The 25,027-nt window shown below is 36.2% G+C and overlaps 2 protein-coding genes across 5 annotated transcripts; one reads left to right on the top strand and one right to left on the bottom strand.

Moving 5' to 3' along the window:
• Nucleotides 1-606: 606 nt before the first annotated feature.
• On the bottom strand, nucleotides 607-7,451 carry LOC106150812 (cell division cycle protein 20 homolog). 3 transcript variants are annotated; one of them, XM_013523811.2, is made up of 11 exons: nucleotides 7,328-7,451; nucleotides 6,643-6,826; nucleotides 6,320-6,509; nucleotides 5,567-5,763; nucleotides 5,076-5,204; nucleotides 4,138-4,334; nucleotides 3,708-3,802; nucleotides 3,138-3,354; nucleotides 2,644-2,769; nucleotides 1,695-1,812; nucleotides 607-1,396 (listed from the first exon to the last, which is right to left on the bottom strand). In XM_013523811.2, exons 1-11 carry the CDS (start codon nucleotides 7,388-7,390, stop codon nucleotides 1,212-1,214), a joined length of 1,701 nt encoding a protein of 566 aa, XP_013379265.2. In that variant the 5' UTR covers nucleotides 7,391-7,451; the 3' UTR covers nucleotides 607-1,211. The 3 variants fall into 3 exon arrangements, with proteins under 3 accessions (XP_013379265.2, XP_013379266.2, XP_086853389.1); XM_013523812.2 differs by having other exon boundaries at nucleotides 6,320-6,506; XM_086997263.1 differs by lacking the exon at nucleotides 5,076-5,204.
• LOC106150810 (cohesin subunit SA-1) lies at nucleotides 7,341-24,940 on the top strand. 2 transcript variants are annotated; one of them, XM_086997259.1, is made up of 31 exons: nucleotides 7,341-7,501; nucleotides 8,145-8,185; nucleotides 8,393-8,486; nucleotides 8,888-9,010; nucleotides 9,504-9,677; nucleotides 10,065-10,269; nucleotides 10,825-10,976; nucleotides 11,258-11,331; nucleotides 11,705-11,828; nucleotides 11,983-12,081; nucleotides 12,366-12,445; nucleotides 12,612-12,834; nucleotides 13,087-13,201; nucleotides 13,648-13,751; nucleotides 14,887-14,976; nucleotides 15,363-15,452; nucleotides 15,815-16,018; nucleotides 16,324-16,394; nucleotides 16,766-16,853; nucleotides 17,227-17,307; nucleotides 17,572-17,664; nucleotides 17,926-18,079; nucleotides 20,075-20,208; nucleotides 20,493-20,660; nucleotides 21,199-21,275; nucleotides 21,823-21,954; nucleotides 22,360-22,538; nucleotides 22,819-22,954; nucleotides 23,288-23,425; nucleotides 23,990-24,140; nucleotides 24,680-24,940. In XM_086997259.1, the coding sequence occupies exons 2-31, from the start codon at nucleotides 8,145-8,147 to the stop codon at nucleotides 24,704-24,706; spliced, it is 3,621 nt and encodes a 1,206-aa protein (XP_086853385.1). In that variant the 5' UTR covers nucleotides 7,341-7,501; the 3' UTR covers nucleotides 24,707-24,940. The 2 variants fall into 2 exon arrangements, with proteins under 2 accessions (XP_086853385.1, XP_086853384.1); XM_086997258.1 differs by having other exon boundaries at nucleotides 22,360-22,547.
• Nucleotides 24,941-25,027: the final 87 nt, after the last annotated feature.

Here is a 25,027-nt window from a genome sequence, read left to right as displayed (position 1 = left end):
TTTTTGATTGTAAAGTTTTGCAAAAAGTGACTCCAGTTTGGTTGCACAACATATTCCCCTTTTCTAATACAAAAAAAAAAAAAAAAAAAATCAGCCAGATCTTGTGGATACCAAACTATCTTTCTTCTGCAAGATGACAAGAACAGTCTGAAGAAAAAATCTACTATTATATAGTACAGAAATAACAAGTTTTAGACAAAGATTCAGTTTGTTATCTCAGATTTGTTACCCAATTTACTGAATTTGAAAATAAAAAGTAAATTGAAGAAGGGCATGCATGCAAACACAGACAACTCTAGACAGTGTTGTTGATGATGCAAGGAAAGTTGCAAGTGCACCCCCAACTAATAGGGGGCCATACCTGTCTCTCTCTCTCTCACACACACACGCAGATAGACACACACTTTCTAACTTTGTTCTCAGTATCTCATAATTATATGGAATATATTTATAAAGGTCCATCTTTACTTTGGCTGTACATCACTCCCCGAATCCCTCCACATGTCATCCCAAGTCTAACTGCTTTCAGACACGCTGTCTCAGATTGCTGGGCCTGTCTGCCATACAAATACCTACATATACATTTTGTATGACGCAATACCCAAATTTTAACAAAAATAACTTTATTTACTTATGCATATCAAATATGATTACATGATGATAGCAATTAAAACATAAAAATGACAAAAAAATACTCTCTCATTAGAATGCCGTTTGTCTTTCCATTCATTTCTATTAAATTTATATTAATGATTTACAGTCAAGTCACTGGTCAAATGTTCTGTGCAGAGCATTTTAAGACTTAAGGTCATTTAGACACAAACCTGGATTTTGCATTTGATCATATTGTTTAAGATGATAATTACTCCTATATAAATAAATGGCATTTCTAAGATATATTTTTTCTCTTTGCAAAGTCACGAAATTCAAAATCCTTAATGCATCCCTAGAAGGTAACCACATATAAATGTGAGGACGCACTGGCATGTACTGTATACACCTACATCTGAATCAACAAAGACACAAAGCAGGCAGAAAGCAAATACCTTCATGAGGATGTTCACAACTGTTTTAGTCAGGATTGTCAATGCTATATGGGGCTTCTAAGCATAAATTATTATAAATTATTTTCACAGGAGTATATTATTCTACTGTTTATGGCATCATAAATGATAAATCTATAGTTACTGAGGTGTATTGGCATCCATTCTTTATCTGATGCCCCTCTGCAGGGCACTCTTGGTGACTGGCTCTTTGAACGATTTAGAACTAGACGACTTTCTCTGCTTGTCGATTTCAAAACAGCGCCACAGTCGTATGGTCTCGTCAGCAGCTGCACTAGCCACCGTGCTGCCATCTGGTGACATGGCAAGGCCAAGAACTCGGGCAGTGTGACCTGTGGGAAATAGTTAGAATTATAATTAACATAATAAATAAATAAATAAGACTGACAAAAAAAATGCAGAAATTGCTTACTCTCAGCACTTTCTGTTTACAACTTAATAATAATAATAATAATAATAATAATAATAATAATATACTATTGACATTGCTTTTCTAAGAAAAAATATATTTGAGAAAGCAACCTCATGAAATTCTTCCCTGCCAGGACCCTGAAACTCAAGGAGATTGAGCAACTAACACAGGCAGAGTAGACCAACTATCAATGCTGAGGCACCCAGGGTGTATCTTACCTGTGAGTTCAGCAACTCTCCCCATGGCAGGGTACTTCCATATGATGAGCTGGTTCTGTGAGAAGCCGTGCCCAGAGATCAACTCCTTGTAACTGCTGGACCAGAGTATGGAGCAAACCTGAACAATGAGAACACAGATAATTACTGTTAAAATATTAGTCATACACATTTATTAAAATAAAATAAGGGATGATGGATTGGACAATCTAATATTACTTTGAAGTTCATATTTTCTGGCTGTTTACTTATTAAGTTACATGTCACTGGACCATGTTATTACAATCATACCCAAAGAAATCCATTCTCATCTCATTGCACTACATGAACCAACCACTGCTGTATAACAGATTAAGTCACATACCAGCAGGCTACATGTACCCTCTACCAGGGCCACATAGAAATTTATTTTGTATTCAAAGAAATTTCACTGGCTATTCGCTTAAACTGCACTCATATTCCTATTCTGTGAGGATTTGTGCACAAGATCTTCATGTTCCTCAACACCCTGTTGGTCTCTAGTAAAGAGTACCATATATGTCTATATACCTACAGTTTAAACAATGTAATCTATGATCGCATTCACAACGAGTTGAGCCATGGCTTTACAAATCCTGGAACTAAATATGGCGGATGTACATGAAAGAAAAACCGCCTAATCTTTTAATAGTCTCTCTGCCTCTCACACGCCTCCCCATATGTCGTCCCAATGGAGCCGAGATTTAATGACTGTACCCCTGCAGGGACATCGCATGGGGAGGCGTGTGAGAGGTGGAGAGACTATTAAAAGATTAGGTGGTTTTTCTTTCATGTACGTCCGCCATATTTAGTTCCAGGATTTGTAAAGCCATGGCTCAACTCATTGTGAATGCGATCTAACAGTTCTGCTAAAACAGTGGGCACCGAGTTAGGTGGTCACAACTTGGGTGTGAATGCGCCATCAGATCCTCACCTGGGAGTTGGTGTCCACACTGTGCAGGCAGGCTCCCGTCAGGACGTTCCAGAGACGGATGTGGCGGTCAGCCGTGCCCCCTCCACTGGCCAGTACTGACGGTTGCCATGGACACCAGGCCACTGCCTTAAATGGGAAAATTTCGACTAAGTTAAAATAAATAATTATTTTGTTTGTTAAGCCTGAAATGGCCCCTAAGAAATCTGACATTCAAATAAAATTTTTGCCAGTCTGGAGATATACTGGAAACTATTCATTGTGTTTGATCCTTACTTAATTTTTGAAAAATATTGTTAACAGATCTGTCAAGATCTCATCTCAACTTGCCCACAGAGGTAACACTATAAATATTTTTCAGTTTGGCTATTTACAGGTTTAATGAACCAGTTAATATTTCATTCATTTAGGCAGTTTTTAGTTATGATCAACATCAAGTGTGTGGTATTCAAATTCAAAACTTCAGGGTAATTACAATAATCCTCTGCTGGCCTCACCTTGACAGCAGCCATATGATGTGTAAAGGAATGGACAGGTGTCTCTGCCATGCCCTCCCACACATTGAGCAGGTTATCATTCCCACCACTGGCCAGGTACCTCCCATCTGGCGCCCACTGCAGGCCACACACCTCCTGGGTATGGCTGGTCAGGGTACCCACCTGGTGGTCCGCCACACGCACGTCATGGTGGTGAATGGAGCCAGATCTACAGCCACTGAAAACACAAAGCTTTTACTTTTTTATAATAATATATGTTGTTTGGGGTTTTTTGGCAGGGTGGGTGAACCACACCCAGGTTGGAGCCCACACCCTTGAGTGCAAGGTGCAGGTGCCATCTCGATGCTCCACTATGCAGACATTATTGTAGTTAAAAGCACCAGATTCATTATCAACAAAATATAAATCAATAAAAAATAATGATATTAATTATAACAATAATAATAATAATAATATAAAATACTCAGATAAAAGCTACCTAAATCCCACTGTCTTCAACTCACCCTGACAATATATAAGAGTTCCAGGCCAGAGAACCCACCCTGGCAGCGTGTCCACCCATGAACTCACCTTGACAATATATAAGAGTTCCAGGCCAGAGAACCCACCCTGGCAGCATGTCCACCCATGGTTCTCATCAACTTCTGCTGACTGACATCCCACAACTGAAACCAAAAAAATAATAAAACATATTTCGATGTAGCTTTTAACTGTTAAGAACAGAATTAACATGGTAACCAGTTTATCTGTTTTTTGTTGCTACCACTCAACAAGAATGTTCATATATTAAGAATTTATGAATTAAAAATAAAATACAGTATCTGAGCATTCACAATTTTCACCCTTGAAAAAGGCGAGCCTGAGTCATACATTATCCCTTAATCAAAGAGACTGATTCTACCTCATAAAGCAAGGCATATATATATATATATATATATATATATATATATATATATATATATATATATATATATATATATATATATATACTGAAACATACTTGCACTGCCCCCGTACTGTTTCCAACAGCCAGGATATTGCCCTCCTTGATCCAGGAGACACACGAGATATACTCCTCCTCACTCTCCAGCTCGCAGAGCAGAGTGACGGTGCTGTTGCCAGCGTTCCACAGGTACACACTGCCCCCTAGTGCCAGAGCCAGGTGGTTGTGACTGGACCAGTCCAGGAGGTTCAAGTCTGTGGAAATAATACAAATTACAGTAATGACTCTATATTTTCAACAGGAAAATTTGTGAATTTTTCAGATTTGGCCCAGTCCAGGAGGTTCAGATCTGTGGAAATTAAAGGAATATGGCAAATGTACCATACAGACGAATGGAATGGGAAAAAGGAAAGCAACGTACTTTAACTGCTCAAGAGAAGAACGAAGAAGAGCAATACAGTCTGCACTGTTAGGCACTAGCTCAAGGCAATTGCCCTATGTAAGATAATCCAGGCTAGTAAAAAAGCTCAAACTTTTATAAACACCAGCCCAGTTTTTTTTGTTTTTTTTTTCTGATTCCTCAAAGGTCTACTATCTTGAAAAGTTTTGGAAACAGATCAGCTGAAAATAAGAGCATAATGGGTAGGGGAGGGTTAGCATCAGTACTCAGAAACCCAAAGTAACAGGGACTAAACTGGTTTGGGAAAGTTAACATCAGAGCCCTGAAACTAAGGGTGACAGATAATATTGCTTCTTTCAGAACAGAGGACTAACAAGTCTGCAGGCTAAATATGGTGACCGACTAAAAAGCTTGCCATCTTATCCAATAATAGACACTGGGGAAGTACTGTGGGGAAGTATTCAAGTGGGCCTGCCATATTTGAACCGTGGATTAGTTAGTCTGTTGTTCTGAATACGGCCTATGCTGTGTAGAAGAATTCAAGCACCCTAGGCTCACTGAAACTCTGAGCGAGCGGCATCATTCTGTAACTTACAGTAATCATCCAGTAGCTCAGGTGCATCCAGGATTCTGTCAGGCTGTTGAGGGATCTGTCTGGTAGATAGAGCCTTAGGGGCCGAGCACTTACCAGAGCTGTACAGGACCTTCAGGTTGTTCAGATAACCTGGAATGGTACACTGAGATTACTGAGATGGACTTGGTGAAAAAAATTTTTATATGACTAAAATCAACTAAGAAAATACGTTTATGTGGTCCCAGTTTGCATATATGCCTGCCTGCAAGAATGCATGATTACATGCTTGTCTGTGACTATGGCATATGCTCACATGGTATATATGTGCCTGTGACCACCGCATGTGCTTTACATGCTATATTATACTAAACTGTGCGCGTGTGTGTGTGTTTGTGCGCATGCGTGTGTGCGTGCATGTGTGTGTGTGAGCATGCACATATGTATGAGCATGCACATACCGTGTGAGTGCATGCATTCATGCACATATAACTATAAAAACACTGTCTTCATACCTTCTTTTGCCTGTGGTGCCTTCTGTCTAAATGACAAAATCTTGGCGTTCTGGGGGTCTTGCTGCCCCTTACAGATGTTCTCTGTCACTCTCTGCTGGTAGTCCACCTTTCCCCCTGCCAGGGGGTTCTCATTCTCATTGTTCATCATCAGGTAGTGGCCCAGGTCTTGGTCTGTGGTGGACCGGCTGGGGATGAACCTGTGGAAGATGAATAAACACTGGGGATCAGGGGTTTCCCCAGGATTTGGGTTACAGGGAGTCCAAAATGCGAATCTTTAATTTTTTCATCCCTTCCCAGGGAGTCCAACACAAGCAAACCCAACCAACCAACCCAATAATTTTGTAAGTCATCCAGCTGTATTTAGAAATATAGGAAGTCTATTGTGGCAAATTGCTGTCCAAATGACAACTGGATGGCTCTCTGGGGAAAGCCTTTCTGGGGATTAAGTCAATTTATGGGGAGAAGGGGTGAATGAACCTGTAGAAGTCAAATAAACACTGGGAATATATGGGGAAAGGAAAGTGGAGAATGTGTTGAGGTCATAAACCCAGTGGGTATAAATTGAACCTTGAACATAATCTCTTATTATGTTCAAGATTGAACTGATGGAAAGAAGGTGGGGGGGTTGAACCTGATGTATTAATTTAACACAAGGGATAAGCTGGACTTATTGATCATTGTTATTTAAATGTCATAATTTATATAAATAAAATATAAACATATTTGGCAAAAATCAGGAAAAAGTCAGCAAACCTGTCACTGTGAGGGGTCAAGGGGGTTTTCTTATTTGGTGTTTTCCCAGAAACTTTCTTGGAATTCCCAGGTGTTTTCCCAGGAGTTCTGTTTGGTGTCCTGCAGGTTAGTGGAGTCTTGGAGCCTTTGCTTGGGGTCCTCGAGGAGCCTATTCTAGTACGTCTTGGAGACAGTCCCCCAGCTATTCCTGCTAAAAAAATTTAAAAAGTGTGAAAAATAAAAGAGGAACATTGCTTAAGAGTTACATATACTCGCTTCCCCCAAAATACTGACTCTACATGGCTGGGGGGGTTGGGTATTAAAAAGTATTAAAATTAACCCACCTTCAGGCAGAGATAGATGTCTGTCACTGCTCCCCCCTGCCCCGGCCTGGTCATCCAGACTGAGGGCCTTCCTCTGCCATCTCATCAACGGACCCCTCTGCATTGGTGCGTCAAGCTTGGTCAGCTCACTCAGGTTGTTCTCAAAGTTAAAGTGCGCCATGATGTCACTCTTCCTTTGTTTTATCTAGAAAAAATTCAAATAATATGTATCAGCCCGTTTTCACATTATTATATAGTATACATATAATTCCCTAGTTTAATGTCAACTGTGCTATGTAATGTAGTAATCAAGTTCATACTCCGGTAGTTTTGCATAGCATTATCTCCCTGAATGATTACTCAGAAAATATTACTTAATATATTCCATTTTATTAGTGGCGACATATTTATAAAGAATAGTGACCAGGTTGTATCCATCTCAAGTAGCCACACCACTTTTCAATTTATTTGTATTTATTGATAAAAAAACGTACACAGTCATGAGAGGGAGATATAGGGGTTATGGAGTAGGGAGGGGGACTTGTCCCTTTAAATTTCTGTGCTTCATATTTTGTTATCTTAGCTGATCATGTTTAAATCTATCGTTGAGAGACGATCGAGAGCAACTGCTGCATCTTACAGATAACTATGTATACATCAGTACAATTTTAACTGGTCGGAATTATCAAAAGGTGAAAAAATTTACCTGATTTCGTCGTTTAGCGATTTCTGACAGCTTTTCAACTTTGAAGTCGCCGCGTTTAGGCATGTGACCAATCTCAAAACGAGGCAGGCGTCCTTGACCTGACCCGCTTTCCCGCCGTATATTTTTGTGTACGGAACTGGGTGAGAGAAAGTCGAAGATAAGACAAAAAGAAAGGTAAGTTAAGAATCACAATTGTAAACAATAAAATCTACAGACAATAATTTTGTAACACGCCAAGCACAAAGACAATCAGAAGGGAGGTTTTGGAGAACGAACCTTTCTTTGTGTAGCCGGCTACTGCACGAAGAGATGCTGAAATAGACGGAGTATCTAACCATTTAAACTTTCCTGAGGGCCTCCTATTTTTCGATTATATCGTAATGATTGCTTCTGAATATTACCTTGTGCAATGTTTGATCGACTCATGCAGCAGGATCTGCTGTAAATTTTGATTGCATTTGACCCCCCCCCCCTTTGGCTATAGCCTTTACACACTAGACATGCAATGCATGATATGTAAAGATAGCTGATATACATAGAATATTCTGATCTCAGTTGTTGAATGTGGTAAGAAATCAGTATGACCAACGCAGATACTATTTTTTGGTTTCTGTTGCCTGATCTGTTTCAAGGATAAGAATTGTCCATGTATTATTTATTATTATTATTATTATTTTTTTTTTTTTTGGGGGGGGAAGGGTAATATATAATATCATATTTTAAATGAATGAAAAGTAAATCAGTTGTACAGAGCAAAACATAGAGTGCAGGTTTGAAACATGTCACAATTCTGAAGATAAAATTATATTCCTTTCAGATGGCTTCCAGTGAGTTGGAACCCACCTCTGAGGTGTCTGTGTAAGTCACTGATATTACTTTTAATAACGTGATTTATTTTATAAACTTGTTTGTTTTGCCAAATATTTAAAGAAGCTACTGATGCAAACTTTTGATCTAAACGTTATTCTAAGTTAATTAAGATGAATGCAGTGTATTTACCTCTGTTTTTTCAATGATTTTTATCTGAAAGCACATTTTCTTATGATGAAAATTTATTTTACTCAGACCAGAGAATGATGAGGACTCAGACTTTGAACCATCCAAGGCAGCGGCTTCTGGAAGGAAGAGAGGAGGAGGGAAGGAAGCTCACTCTGCCATTGTAAGTTGTCCAGCTATTATAAAAGTCCCTTTTCCCATGTGAAGGGGATGTGTATTGTTATTTATTTGATGCATTGAAAAAACACTGAAGTATTATTTATGAAATTAGAGTCATATTGGGGGGGGGGGGGGCTCTGATTTTGTAGCACCTTAACAGTTGCACTTATAATTATATCACGTCCATTATGACAAACAGCAAATACCTAAATTTTTGTGTTTTATAATTAGTTAGAAAAGGTGAATGAATATAACTGAAGGTAAAGATACAGTTTCTCCAAGTTTCATACCCAGTGCAAGCCAGATTCATTTCAGAATTTTATTTGTATCTGCTTCCATGATATATCAGAATCTCATATTGATATGGGAATTTGAACTTGTTTCTTTCTCTCTCTCTCTCACCAGGGTATCAAGAGGCCTAAGAGAGGGGGCGGAGCTGGAGGAGGGAAAGGCAGGAAGAAGGAGGAGAGAGAAGACACTGAGGGCTCGTTGTTTGAGATCGTGAAGACTGGGAAGGTTGCACTCCAGGTGAGTCTTTTATTCTCTTGTGAGGTACACACTTAAGGCATACGATGCACTTAATTTAGCTCGATGAAAAATGTTCCAGGAAATTTTTTAACTTATGCCGTAATCACCAATGTATGCCCTCAAGAAAACCATTGAGAAAAGCGCCATAAAGTGCCATTTTGGTTTATTAACCTGTTCTCAATTTCTGTTATATACTGTTACATGAGTTACTCAAGAACTAGAAACAAGAAACTCATAGACTTGTAAAGGAAAAAAAATTGTTGTTGATTATACTAGATGGCTTTCACAATTCCTCCAAATAATCCCTCCAAGCAATTGAGAAAGTTCTTGTCTAAAATGAAAATGTTTAGACATATTTTCAATGGTTAAAAAAATATTTTATAGAGCATGGAAGATAAGTAGTTAATCCTACAAACAATAGTTGCTGTGAAAAATACTCTCATCCAAAATATAAATAATTTAGTCATATTTTCAATGAATACATATTTTACAGAGTATAGTTGATGACTGGATAGAGTCATACAAACAGGAGCGTGACCAGGCATTGCTCCAGTTGATCCAGTTCTTTATCCAGTGTTCTGGTTGCCGTGGCAAGATATCACAACAGATGTATGAGACCATGGAACATGCTGAGATCATTCGTAAAATGACGGAGGAATTTGATGAGGTAATTATTATTATTTCAGACTAATTATTCATTTATATATCTTATTGTTTGACAGACTGTCTTTTTAGTTTTTGCCAAGAAGCATTTTGAAAAATCTTTTTACAATTTTCCCAATTAGATGATGATTTGGCAAAAAGAAATAATATGTTAATTTCTTTCTTTCTTTAGTATAAGTAAATTAGCTTATCTATTTATTGTGTAGTTATTTATTATTTTGATACTAGGGAGATTTTTTTAGTATAATTAGCGTTAATACCCGTTGTTTCATATTGGTAAAGGATAAATATTTTATTCCTCAGGAAAGTGGGGACTCTCCCTTCATATTTGCATTGTATTTGATAATGATGTTTCATAGTGGCACCGCTAAATAAATATTTCATAACTCAGGAAAGTGGGGACTATCCCTTAATCATGACTGGCCAGCAGTGGAAGAAGTTTAAGACCAATTTCTGTGAGTTTGTCCAGGTACTGGTCAGACAATGCCAGTACAGCATCATATATGACCAGTACATGATGGACAACCTCATCTCTCTCCTCACTGGCCTCACTGACTCTCAGGTCAGAGCATTTAGACATACCAGCACCTTGGCATGTGAGTAGGGATATATTTTATTTTATTTTTGAGATTATATTTTTTTTTCATAATATTGAATAATGAGTTATTTGGGGGGACTAACACAAGGTTAACAAGTCTAAGGCCATACTTCATATATATATATATATATATGCATTGCTTTTACAACATTATAAAACATTGATAGAATAACAATTATATAAATAATAGATATTACATTATATACAATTATAGTGAAAGCAGACTTGAATAGGTTCAGAGCTTATTCTTTTAATGCAGATAAAAAAGAAATCAGTTGGAAAACATTTCCTTTTCACACTTTTTATGCTCTTTTCTAATTAAGGTTTTCAAAGTAACTTAGTATCAAAACCACCAAAAGTTTTATTAGCTATTTAATTTGAATGGACAAAGAAAAAAAATTGGCTGGTAAACTATAAGTTAATATCAGTTTCCCAAGCTACTGACTAAAGAACTTCACATTTCTAAAATGCCTACAGTCTGACTTACAGCCATTGAGGGACTAAGACATTGAGAGGCCAGTAAATAATTTGACAATATAATTTTACATTTCAGCTATGAAACTCATGACTGCGCTGGTGGATGTTGCTCTCAACCTCAGCATCAATCTCGACAACGCACAGAAACAGTATGAGACAGAGCGACAGAAGAACAAACAGAAGCAGTCAGCAGAGAGGCTGCAAGTCTTGATGAGCAAGAGAACAGAGGTAAGACATGGTTTGCGGTTTGTTACATATCCTGTTTTTCCAAAAGGTTGGAAGAAGAATTAATTACGTCAAAGTTTTTTCTTTATGAAAATATTTCATTTTATTTTATTTCTTCATTTTAGAAATTCAAGTTGAATTCTTTATAGAACGCTAGTTGAGATTTAAAGAAATGTAACTTTATGAGGTATTTCATTGTTTTTAGCTTGGAATCAGAGAAATCAGAATGAGAAAGTTGCATTTTGAACAGATCAAACTTAAATGATGTACTGTGTTTATTCCAGCTTGAAGAGAATCAGGAAGAGATCAGAAACATGCTGACCTATATATTCAAGGGAGTGTTTGTACACAGATACAGGTGAGAAGTAGCAGTTTTTACAATATTAATTAATACTAGACACTCAAGGAGGAAAGATTTTTTGACAAGGAAAAGGTAAAAAAAATCATTTTGAAAATATTGTGAGACCTGGATTCAGGTGAAATTGTTACAGCTTCTTTCCTCCCTGAATAACTGTCTATCCTGAAAATTTTATCCGAATTTGTAAATAACTGTTTGTATAGTCCAGTAACAATCAGAAACCAACAGAGATGAAGACTTTTTATCGCTGTTGGTCGCAGGGGTAAAAATACAAAACAGATATTTATGTATGTATAAACAGATAACGAATAGAAATTTGGAATACACGTTATTTGTGTTTATTTTTCATTCCTGTTTTATATCCATATTCCAGAGACACTCAGCCAGAGATCAGAACAATCTGCATGCAGGAGATCGGAGTCTGGATGAGGAAATATCCCAACATGTTCCTGGACGACAGTTACCTGAAATATGTCGGCTGGACGCTCTATGATAAGGTGCTGTTGTTGCAACAATACAATTATTTCAGATAGATAACACTAACACATTGATATTTTGTTTGAGGTTGCACCCTTTGTGGTTTTAGAATGATATTAAAAATAAAATGTCATTCGTTCAAATATGTCAGTAATGTTATGTTTTCATATTCAGGTTGGTCAAGTGCGATCGGACTGTTTTAAGACACTGCAGCCTCTGTATGAGACCAACACCTTTGCCCACAAGATGGAGCTGTTCACCAATAGGTTCAAGGTAAGGGAACTTGTGTTGAAGTGAAACATTGGGAGGGGACTGGAAGGGTGGTAAGGGGGGAGGATTCTGGTGATTCAATTAAAGAAATTAATGGAATCTGTGATGGCTAACAAATTAATGAGAGGAGGAGGGGAAGCTTTGCAGCACATGATGCAAAAGTTTACACAAAATAATGGTGTCATCAAACATTTTTAAAACCCAAAATATCATATGGATAATGAGAATTATTGGTGCCTTTTTGTGTGGTTCCTTTTTGAAACACAACCCATATGTTTCCCCTGCAGGATCGTATTGTTGAAATGACCTTGGACAAGGAGTATGATGTGGCAGTGGGAGCAGTCAGGCTAGTCATCAGTATTTTAAAGTAAGTTTTACTGTATATGGTGAAGTTGATATATTCTTAGTCTTTCTTATTTCTGAAATCATTTACATAAGCCTAAACTTTATTATTAAATATTTAAATCTGCAGAGGCAGGAGATAAATTATTTATGGCATGCATAAAATAATTTTTTATTAACTTGTTTTTCAGAGCACATGAGTCAGTTTTGTCAGACAAAGACTGCGAGAATGTGTACGAGCTGGTGTATTCCTCTCATCGTGCTGTGGCACAGGCAGCGGGGGAGTTCCTGAATGCGAAGCTCTTCCAGCGCGATGACGACGCAACAAAGAGTTTGAAGACAAAGAGAGGGAAAAAGAGGAGTGAAAATACCCCACTGATCCGAGATTTGGTGCAGTTTTTTATCGAGAGTGAGGTAAAGAGCAGCTTTTGTCATTTTGAACCATGCGTTTACTGCATTTTAATGTGGCCAAGGAAAAAAGTTATGTTCGGCCACTTTTCACCAAATCAGATTTAGTTCATGTTTTATGTGTTTACGTATGTCTTTTTATATGAGTATGAATGTATGTGTGTGTTGTGGGCGATTTCTTGTAGCATATATAATCTATGGCACATATCTTCTGGACAACCTGTTGTGGAATTATCTATTAATTTATTTAAATTTCAGCTCCATGAACATGGTGCCTACCTTGTAGACAGCCTGTGGGAGGTCAATCAGATGATGAAGGACTGGGAGTGTATGACTGACCTGTTACTGGAGGAACCAGGGAGAGGGGAGGAAGGTGAGGGAGTATGAGAAATATTTTAATAAATAAATATTATTATGTGTATTCTGCGGGGTGAGATGGGGGGAGGAGAGAGAGATTAGAGGAGAGAGGAGGAAGGTGAGGGAGTATGAGAAATATTTTAATAAATAAATAGTATTATGTGTATTTGGGGGGGGGGGGGAGATTAGAGGAGAGGAAGGTGAGGGAGTATGATATATTTAGATTATTATAATATTATAATATGTACTCGGGGGGGGGGGGGGGGGGGGGGGCATAGGATTTGAGGGAGAGGTGAGGAGATACTAGGATATTTAGGCACTAGGATATTTATGAACAGTGAAAGATGTTCCAGTACTCTCAAAGTTACAGAAAAATTAGAAATGTCTAAAAACAAAATTAATACACATTAAGGGAATCAGATACTGATAGAAATCAGACACTAAGTCTGTTCTGTCTTCCAGCTCTGGATGATCGTCAGGAGAGTTGTCTCATAGAAATAATGGTGTGCTGCGTACGCCAGGCTGCCACTGGGGAATCACCTGTGGGCAGAGGACCTAACAAAAAGGTAAACAGAAAGGGTTACAGAAAAACTATTAGACTACCCGTTGTAAGATATCTGATGCCTCTCTCAATGTGTAAAAGTGGGTTATCGGTTTAGATCCTAGATGTTGTATTTTTGTGTGAAATGTTCAAAATGGTGAAATATTTACAGGAAAGGAATGGTGGTAGGTTGCACTTGTCATCGTTTTTCTTTAATGGTCTCTTATATATTAAGCCATAGCGAAAAAGTTTTTTTAACTTAAAAAGCCAAAATAGCAATATTTTTTTAATGAGTATGTAATCAAAAATTCTAAGGGGTAGTGTTGTTTCAGTTTTTAATGGCTTTGAATTGAATTGATCGTCGGATCAATATTTGTACCTAGTTAGTGCCTAATTTATGCACTTCTTTTAGAGCATAACATTGGATATAACAAATGCATTCAAATCATTTAAAGTAATACAATTGTGTATTAAACAGTTAAACAACAAAGTTTTTCTGTCCTTTCAGTGTGAAAGGACAAAATGTAAACACATGAATCTGATGACTTGTAGGTGCCTTTATGGGCGGCCAAAAGGGCAAAAAATCATGTCGTCGATAGATGAGAAATGTTTGACAATTGAATTGACGAAAGTAGATGTTGAATTTATGACAGGATCGTTTAAACTTGAAACTGAATCGATGGGAAGGCAGTGAATCGACGAAACATAACTGAATCGACGACATGAATTTTTGCCCTTTTGGCCGCCCATATGCCTTTACTTTCCCTGTAGTGCATGTAATGTTTTGTTACTAATTTTTTATACAAAGAGTACAAGTAGCCCAGTCCACATGCGAAGGGATAAATCAAATTTATCGTTCAGTCAACAATTATTTATTATATCTAACTAAATAATTAAAAATAATTTATATCAAGTAAATAGATTTTATAAAAATAGAGCTTCTACACTTCGCTTTCTTCAAATTTCTGGTTGTAAACTTGACCTACTTTTCTGTCGTTTAGTTTGTAAATGTACTGTAGTACATTTTCCGTGCAATCTTCAATGTAAACTGACTAATTTTCTTGGCATTTACACAAATGTCATTGTAGCTTGCCAATGTTAATAAACCTGTTTATAAAGTCAGATTTGTAGTATTTCATTTGATGGTATTTTGTTTCCAGCTGTCCACTAAAGAGAACAAACAGATTCTTGAGGATAGAACCAAACTGACAGAACACTTCATTGTGTTTCTACCACAGCTGTTAGCCAAGGTATGGCAGCCAAGTGATTTGTTTTCATCCCTCCCTCTCTCATTCTCTCTCTCGATCTCATTTCTTATGGAGTACCTAGTAAAAGAACATTCCAAATTATGTTTTTATGGAGAAAAAAAGAATGAATATAATGAAATAAAAGCAGATGTGCATTATCCTAACTATGTTGAAGTTATATTGATTGAAGTGAAAGGTAGCATGAGATATTACAAATTTTAAGATTAACTTTTTGTTCAGATATATTTTACATTTTATTTTATAATAATGTCTGCCAGAATCCCCATGTAAAGCTGCTTGCCTTTAGCACTTTCATTTTCCAAATTTTTTTAAAAGGCCCACTTTCAGCTCTGTTTAAATTATTCAAAATGAATTTCTTTCTCCCACAGTACGGTGCTGATGCAGAGAAGCTGGCCAACCTGCTCCAGATTCCTCTCCACTTTGACCTGGAGATCTACACTACTAGCAGGCAGGAGAAGGTAATTAAAGAGAAATTTCATCTACTAGTTTGGAAATGGGGAATGCCATGGAGGCAATAAAAATTGGAAATTAATAGCTTGAAATAGGTTTATAAGTCTTCACCTTTTTATGGTTTCGGATGGTCTTTACTGTGAAGTTGATAATAGAGTAAAGATTGCTAAAATTTCGGAGAATATTATTATTATTATTATTATTATTATTATTATTATTATTATTATTATGTCCAATGAACAATAAAATTTGCCTTTATTTAACCATATATGTGACATTGCAAAAATCTACAGTTTCCTTGAAGTTCAGAGGAATTCCTCTAAGCATATTTTAATACGTATTATTATCAAATCATACTCTTTATCTGCAGTGTCTGGACCTGTTGTTGAACCACATCCGTGAAATCATCGACCGCCACACAGACTCTGAAGTTCTGGAGAACTGCTCTAAGATTTTGGAGTGTTTCTGCAGTGAAGAGTTTGCCATAGCCGGGAAGTGTGACGTAGCCAGGAGCACCCTGCTAGACGCTCTGGTGGAGAAATTCAAGGGAGCTCATCAAGATTACTTTCAACAGGTAGAAATATAAAGTTAAATGCAACATCAAAACGATTTTTAAGTTTGTCTTTTGGTGGTACAAATAATTGAATCACACACACACGCAAGCACACACGCACGCAATGCTGTTTTAAAAAAACATTATATTTGAAATGGCATTTGAAATTTTAAAATTCTTTATCTGATTCATTTAAATTATCTGCTTTGTATTATTATTATTTAACTTTTATTTCAAAAAGATGCAAAGCTTGTAAGTGAAGCCTTTGTAAAGAAAATTCCAGAATCTGTGATATTATTCGGAAATATGTACTGTTTCTCTTGCAGGGTGATGAACCAGATGAAGATGAAGAATATTCCTTGGCTGCAGGTTTGAAGAGAATCTATGCTTTCTACAGGTGAATATCATAGATGATGATACAAAGAATTTGTGATGGGACATAGTATTCCATACTTTCATTGTAAGGTGGTTGTGAAGCAAATGCTGTGTACTAATGCTTGAAGTTGTAGGATTTAATTGTTATCATAAAGTGCAATGACTTGACAATGATTCAGAGGCTAATGATGAAAATCTGTTACATTTAGTTTACAGAAGTTTAGCATATTGGAGATAAACATGTTATGGATTAGCATGTCAGAGATAAACATTCAAGTAATACCTATAAACTGAGCATACTGGGATTCAGATATATGGATATCTTTAATGAGGATAAACTTTAGATTTATTTATTTATTTTTAATGAATTATTTTTTTCCTTTACATCATCAGCTGCCATGACATGACGGGATGGAACCTGTGGGACTTGCTGTTCCAGATTGTGAAGGCTGGAAACGACAACCCTAATATTCCCGCAGAAGTAAGTGCTATGATTTTATACCTACTGTTGTTATGGAATTATACAATTACATAGCTGATATTCACGGAGTCTTGATGAAGAAAATGACTTTTTTTGTTGTTGTTGAATCTGACCTCCAAAAATGAAAGATTACTACAAAAAATACAGCAAGATAACGTTGTGAAAAAACTTTTTGAGGATTTTGCAATGGCCTATAGAAACAGCTTTTCATTTTCATTCATCATTCTACCTAATGCAGAAATGAAAAAAAAAAAGTTGGGTTCAGAGAAATTGTTGTGTTTTTATATATCAGCAGTGGTGTTCTCTTCTTTATCAGATTTAATACAGCAATTGATATGAGAATTTAAAGATCAATGTTTGTGTTTTCTTCTAGATTGTCTGTAAAGCAATCTCCAGTTGTTCTGTGTGCCTGATGTGGAGTCTGCAGAAATTAGATGAAAACAACCCAGACAAAGTAAGTGTAATGTCTGTACTCATAACTTTCAAATAAATGTTGTATAAAAGCTGTTTTTTTTAATTAAAATAAAATTTAAAAATTTGTAATTAAATAAAATATAAACTAGATTTAATACACAAAAGAAGTGCATGTTATGTTTCGGAAAAATGGGGTTACCCTAGGAATTTATCTTTGCTCATTTATGTGAATGAAATTTGAAATTTAAAAAGCTTGCTTAACTGCTAGTAATTTTCTTGCTGAAAATGTGTCAACCCCTTTCAGGATGCCATGAAGCAGTTGAAGAAACGTGTCAGTGATTTCATGAAGTTGCTGCATGACCTGATGTACCATCAGCAAGAAAAGGTCAATGAGGAGGTAAGGTTTTTATGCAAAAAGTGTCATTCAATTAATTTTCCCTCGCTTTTGAGGTATTTTATATAAAATAAGCTCGGATTTGCTACTGGTTAAATAATACCTGCTTTAACAATAATTTTAACACATAATTTTACTGACTTTCAAGAGAAAATAAATGAAACTTTCAGAGTTATGTCACCATTTAAACTGGTCACAAAAATATATTGAAAAATATGCTGTACTCCTAGAATTGTTAAATAAAAAGAAAATAAATAATTTCAGAGCTATATTACCATCTGTGACCTCCTCCTGATCCTAAGTCGTCAGCTGGGCACCAACCCTGTCATGAAACCACTGGTCTACGAGCCTGACAGAAACCTGCAGGCACAGCTCAGTGGATACCTCTCTGATAAGGTGTTTGTTGAGGATGAAGACGGTGAGTTTTAAAAATTTTGCAATTAATTGAAAATTTTCAGTTAATTAAAAATTTTTTTATTTCTTTTTTGATTGAAACTCTCAGGTGGAACATTATTTTTGGCCCACTATGAACTTTTAGTCAGGTGAAAAAAAGTGGGGAGGACTGAAAACTTTGAGGGGAGATCATAGTACATAAAATGCTGCTTAAAAAGTTTTAGAATGATTTTGAATTGGTTGAATTTGTGTTTCTGAATCGGTAACACTATGTAGGACATGTTAACTTTTCAATTTGTGTAGTTTTTTATGTACAGACACAGATGTGTCTGTACATATTGCCATCACCTGCGTCTGTCGTCGCCGATGCCGATGCCGATGCCGATGCCGATGCCGATGCCGTGCACTTTCCTTGTAAACACGATAAGTGGAGGGCAGTTTTACTTTTTGGCTTTATATTTACAGAGCTGGTGAATATTCATAAAACGCAGGTCAAGTTCGAAAATCAGCATGTTCGGGTCATTATTGTAGAAGTTATGCTGTTTTTTCACTTTTCAACATATTTTTCACATTTCCTCAGATTCAATTCTTAGGCATGTTAACAGTCTCATTATTAAACTAATAAGATAAGTAAAAGTTTTTGTTTGACATTTCCTGCATCTTTACAACATTGTTAGTTGTTTTTGTAAAAATGATGGTAAACTTGTTATCGTGTATTGTGTAATAAATTTTCAAAAATGGAAATAAACTCATATCATTGCAGTTTGTCAGATTCAATCATTCACTATGTTCAGAATCTCAGAATGGAAGAAATTGGACATTTAACACTGCTTTATTGATATTTTTCCCATCTCATCAATTTTCTTAGTTGATCATATAAAAATGGCAGTAAACTGTTAATTTTGTTTTATGTTAAAAATTGTTAAAAATGGGAAAAAAAAACATTTCAGAAAAGTGCTGTCTTGTTTACATTTTGGCATTTTCAAGTTGTGACTTTGAAGTTCCATGGGCCTGAAGACCTTTGCTAGTCACATTTTCTGAATATCCATGATACTAATATTTTATTATTAAAAATTGATGGTCATTATGCTGTTAAACATTATGTAATATTGCATCAAAATTTGAAAAAAACCTATTTTGGGCACTGCTCCCATGATGACCATTTAAGAAAAACCATGTCACTTACTGTTCTCAAACAGTACAGTAAATATGTACAGATGTGTCAAAAATGTGTCTGTACATATTGCCATCACCTGCGTCTGTCTTCGCCGTCACCGCCGTCACCAGCGCCTTGCACTTTCATTGTAAACACGATAAGTGGAATGCAGTTTTACTTTTGGGCTTTATATTTACAGAGCTGATGAATATTCATAAAACGCAGGTCAAGTTCGAAAATCAGCATGATCGGGCCATTATTGTAGAAGTCATGCTTTTTTTCACTTTTCAGCATATTTCACATATTGGCATTTTCAAGGTGTGACTTTGAAGTTCTACATGCTTGAAGACCCATGCTAGTCACATTTTCTGAAAATCCATGATACGTATATTTTATTATTAGAAATTGACGGTCATTATGCTGTTAACCAATATGTAATATTGCATCAGAATAGAAGAAAACAATTATGGGTGCTGCTGCCATGATGACCATTATGGGAAAACCATGTTACTTATGATTGCCAAATGTTCAAAAAAGAAATGCAGGACTAAAATGCAGCCTGGGTTGGAAAAGTAGTCTAATTGGCTTCTTTTTCTGAAAGTTATACATTTTCAAAGTGTGAACTTGAACTCCCATGGGCCTGAAGCCTCATGCTTGTTACACATTTTACTTACATTGGTATTACCTGTTGAGCATAATTAAAATTTGATGTTGAATTTGCAGTTTAACATAATGTACTTTTGCATCAGAATTGACAGTAGCCTATTTTGTGCATAGTTATTTCCTGCTTTTTGTCTGTACATTTGACAGCTTTGCTGCCTTGTTAAAGAGAGATGATTAAATTGGGAAATTTTGTGTTTTCAGAAGAGGCAGATGAAAATGTCAAGATTGAAGAGCTGCACACTCGCAGAAACCTCCTGGCCTCATTCTGCAAATTGGTGGTGTACAACGTCGTAGGAATCAAAATGGCAGCTGACATGTTCAAACATTACATGAAGGTAATTGTGCCAGTACTGGCACATAGAATTTTTTACTTAATGCTAAAAAAGTTTTTTTTAATTAATAATTAATACTGAATGTATTAGATTTATTTATTCTGTTTTTGTCAGTTTGGGTTGATATATTTTGATATATGTCTAAGGATTGTAAGCATTTTGAGATATATCTAAAGTAAAAACATGACCAGGTTTGTCACCTCCTTGTATACTGAATGTTTTACCTGAATAATATGCCAAGGGATAAGTTTCTTTTATTTTCATTAAACTTCCGCACCATTTTTCAGTTTTACAACGACTACGGCGACATCATCAAGACAACGTTGGGTAAAGCCAGAGAGATCAACAAAGTTCTCACGGCTAAGACACTGGCCTGTAGTTTAACTCAGCTCTTCAAGGAGCTTCAGGCACAGGGGCCTGTAGATAGGACATCTGACAGTTTTCATAACATTAAGGTGAGTACAAGGTCCTCATGGCTAAGACTGTAGTTTAACCCAACTCTTCAAGGAGCTTCAGGCACAGGGGCCTGTAGATAGGACATCTGACAGTTTTCATAACATTAAGGTGAGTACAAGGTCCTCATGGCTAAGACTGTAGTTTAACCCAACTCTTCAAGGAGCTTCAGGCACAGGGGCCTGTAGATAGGACTTCTGACAGTTTCCATAACATTAAGGTAAGTACAAGGTCCTCATGGCTAAGACTTTTGTCCTTTGTATAAAAGAAGGTAAAAAATTAAAAAATTTGTAGAGATTGAATGTCTATACCTTTAATTCATGATCTTTCTTAAAGGTAAAAAAGTCCCATAATATTATGTCCCATAAGTTATTTACCATAAAGTTGGTGATAATAATAGTTAAATAATATATTTAGGTACAAATGTGTTGAAAATCAGTAAAAACATTTTCACATGTACTTTCTTTATTTGTAAACTTCTATATAAATTGTAAGTTTGAATTTACTAATTTTGTAAGTGTAATGTCTGATTTATTTCAGGAACTTGCCCGCAGATTTAATCTGTCGTTTGGTCTAGACCAAGTGAAGAACAGAGATGCAGTGGCTGCCATGCACACGTAAGTTTTATTTATTTATTTATTTATTTATTTATTTATTTATTTATTTATTTTCCATTGAAAACCATTAGATGTAACACTTTTTTTGGATCCACAATGAACTTTTTGTCAGATGAAAAAAAAAAAGATTTTTTTTGTTGTGAACATTGTGACAGTGAAAATTTTGACCTCTTATTTGTTCTTGAAGTTAACATACACACACCCTTGCAAGCAGTGTGGCTGATCTCATGACAACACATAAAATATAGCAATAATGCTCTCTTATCATATACAAGAGTTAATCTAGTTGGTCTAAGAAACTTAAGTTTAACCTTATATTGGATTACATTTCTGCATGGCCTTGTGAATCAAATGCACATTGTAATGCAGAAATCTAAACCCAACACCAGTGCAATTTATTTATTAGAAGTTTTGGGAAAGTTTGGTGTGTTGGATAATTGGGAAATGTAACATTTTACCCTCATTTTGCCATAGTATGTTCTCTGAAAAAATTAACTCTGGAAAACCAAACAGATGTTAAAAGCAGCTGCTTTGTCTATTTATCCAGGGAAGGCATCATCTTTAGTTTGACCCCCCTAGAGAACCCCAATGACCCCAAAGGAGCCCCACCCAACCTGGGATTCCTGGAAATCCTCTGCGAGTTCACCAGCAAGCTGATGAGGCAGGACAAGAAAGCTGTGTAAGATTTTTTTATATTGATTATATTTTCAATTTAGATTTCCTACCTGGACCTATACATCAGGGAATATCTGTGTTTAGGTCATTTATGTTTGTATGTTGTTTTTTTGTTATTCATTAAAATTTTAATGAAAGTAACTTTTTTAAAGGAAATTCAAGAATGAATTGAACAGATTCAGACAAGTTATTGTATTTATTGGTACACTTGAAAAAATGATTTTAAATGAATAACAGATTAACTTGGATATTATTTTAGCTTAAACTATTTGAAGTTTAAGAGTAAAAAATGCTCTCCACAAAAAAAAAAAAAATCCATCACTGCCACTGTTTAGTACTTTTCTTCTAGCTTTTTATGTAGTGTTTTACCTTTAGAATGTTCAGTGTCACATCGAATTTCTTTGCACAGGGTGAACTTCCTGGACAAACATCTAAAACAAGGAATGATGGCTAACAGAAGTGAGGACTGGCAGCCTCTCCTCATGTACAGAAACAGTCTCATTCAGGACGCGGAAGAGAAAACCTCTGTCACTGGCAGGGCGAATACCATTGGTCGACCCAAAGGTGGACGTAAACGCAAAGTTGTCGGTATGGATGGTATGTGGTATAGATGTGCAGTAAACTTAACTAAAAAAGTTTTGCTTTAACATTTACAATTAAAGAAAGGAAAGTTATTTTTATTAGTTCTCTGCTAATGTATAAATCCTTGTAGATACATTACAGTAAAATTTTTAAAAATGATACAAACGAAGAATTTACAAAGGAAAGAGAAGATAAATAATAAAGTAATCTTTGCTCATAAAGTATGTGCAAAATGTGTGTCAATATTATTCAATATATTATTTTCTGAAAATTTCAATATATCAAGGTGGAGATGCCAGCACAAATGACGCGTGGCTGAGCAAAGAGCCTGCCACACCTGGGCCACTAGGGGAGCCACCTATGCATTCCACCGCCGTCAAAAGGAGACGAGTAGAAGATGACATGTCAGACTTTGAAGCATCGTCAGTATATGAAGAAATACACACTTAATTTTTTAAAAATCATGTTCAATACTTAGTTTGGTTTGTAAGTGGCACCAGAATGTTTTGGAATATAAGAAAACGTTTAGATTTTGTGAAAGTGTCTTCAGTTGACAGCGAGTTAAAATCAGTTGAATATTATATTATAAAATTTTATTATATTCTATATTAATTTTCAGTTGCATTAAAATGTCAGTATCAAATCTCAGATTTTTATACATGCTTGCACTGTTTTATTCTTCTTTTTGTCTAGCCTTACAGTAAATGTCACATTAATTCAAATTTTGATAAAATGGTTGTCACGCTGTACCCCAGGTCCATCCAAATGTCCCAGATGTCCCAGTCGCAGATGTCCCAGTCACAGATGTCCCAGGCGTCATGGCTGGGATCTCAGAGACAGAACATGGAGATGTCCCGGCAGAATGCTGCCAACTACGGCAGACGTATACAGCAGTAAGTAGCCTATCACTCTACTGAGATGAAAAACTGGGCACAATTTTGCAAGGAAAAAAAAATTAAAAAGATGAAATGGAAAAAAAGTTTTAAAATATCAAGTCAGTATGGTTAATTCAGTAAAATTTTCTGAGCTAAGTAACGGCAAAGTCTTATGAGTTTTAACAGTCCTAGACCATTTGACAAAAATTTGGCCAAGTCAAACGCAGTTGACTCATCAATGATCCTAATTGAGGTATTTCGATCCAAATAGCTTTGTTCCCATTCAGGATATTACTAGATCACCACCCAAACAGTGGGTGCAAAGCAGAATGGGAGGTGGGGTGGGGGGGGTGGGGGGGTATTGTTTAAAACAGAATGATTGAAAATTTTAACAATAGAAGGGGGGGTGGGGAATTGCAATTTTTCATTGTTTTACTGTCACTGTTCTTCGGGGGGGGGGGGGGGGGGGGGGGGGGGGGGGCATGCATATACGCACACACATCATGTAGTTACCCATTTTTTAAAAATTATTTATTTGTGTAAATCATCAATGCCTAAGACTACACATTATTTTCCACTCAGGTCAAGAATAGAGGAAGAGACCAGTATTGGGTCATTCTCCAGCCCCGTGCAGCCATCCCCACAGCAGCAGCAGAGGCCCACCCGAGCCTCCCGCAGCCGTATAGACCCCAATCTCATGGTGGAAGAATCTCCGCAGTTTGACACTGGTTCGGTAAGAAACTTGGCTGAAGAAGTCTGTAAATTTTTTTATTTAAAACCCAAAGGTCTTTCAGAGAATTCCTTCAGTTGTGTTATCTTGATATCAGCTGTTGCTAAAGTCATTTCTTGAAAACTACAGGTAGGATTTAAGTTGTTTTCACTCCAACATTTTGTTGTCTGTCATGAGCAGCTGTACTATGGTAATCACATGTGAAGATGATTTGATGGACACTGGAATATTGGAGTTCAAATAACTCTGTCTCTGATCTTAGCTGACTTTTTAAAGAAACTTTCAGTAATGGATCACACAGCAGTGAAGAGACTATTTAAAGAAAATATTCTTTTATCTTATTAAAGTACCTTTAAAATACTTGACATCTTGAAAACCAAATCTGTTTATCTTCAAGGGTCAGTTTGCTTGATGCAACTTTTTCTTTCTCCTGGAGAAAAAAAATTACTTTTCCAAGGGGAAATACAATCTTGAATATTAACCTGATTTAATCCAAATGCTCAAATTTGAGACATAAATTAATATTGAAGTTTTTCTTGCAGGATGATCTCCCAGCTGGTTTAATGTAAGCTGGGCAGAAAGTGCAAGATACAGAGACCTGACCGGGTATTTTTGTCAGTTTTGTGGAAGATTTCTACCTTTTTATGAAAAGTTGGCAAGTTTTTGGATTTTGTAAAATAAAAAAGATTAAAAACAGAGAACTTTGAAGATGGAAATTTTTTCTCCTTGTCTGTAGCCAGTTCAATTTCTGTGGATAACAAAATTGTATAAAGTTCAGTCTGAGTAAAGCGTTGCTTAATGTGTACTATTTTCTGTCATCAATGATAAATGATTTTTTTACTACTTTTGTAACATTAAAAACATTTTGCCTTGCGTGTTTACAATCCATT

The sequence above is a fragment of the Lingula anatina genome, chromosome 10 (genome assembly GCF_051362555.1).
Source record: "Lingula anatina isolate TDL-2025a chromosome 10, LinAna3.0, whole genome shotgun sequence".
Taxonomy (NCBI): Eukaryota; Metazoa; Brachiopoda; class Lingulata; order Lingulida; family Lingulidae; genus Lingula; species Lingula anatina.
This window is presented reverse-complemented; position numbering and strand designations above follow the sequence as displayed.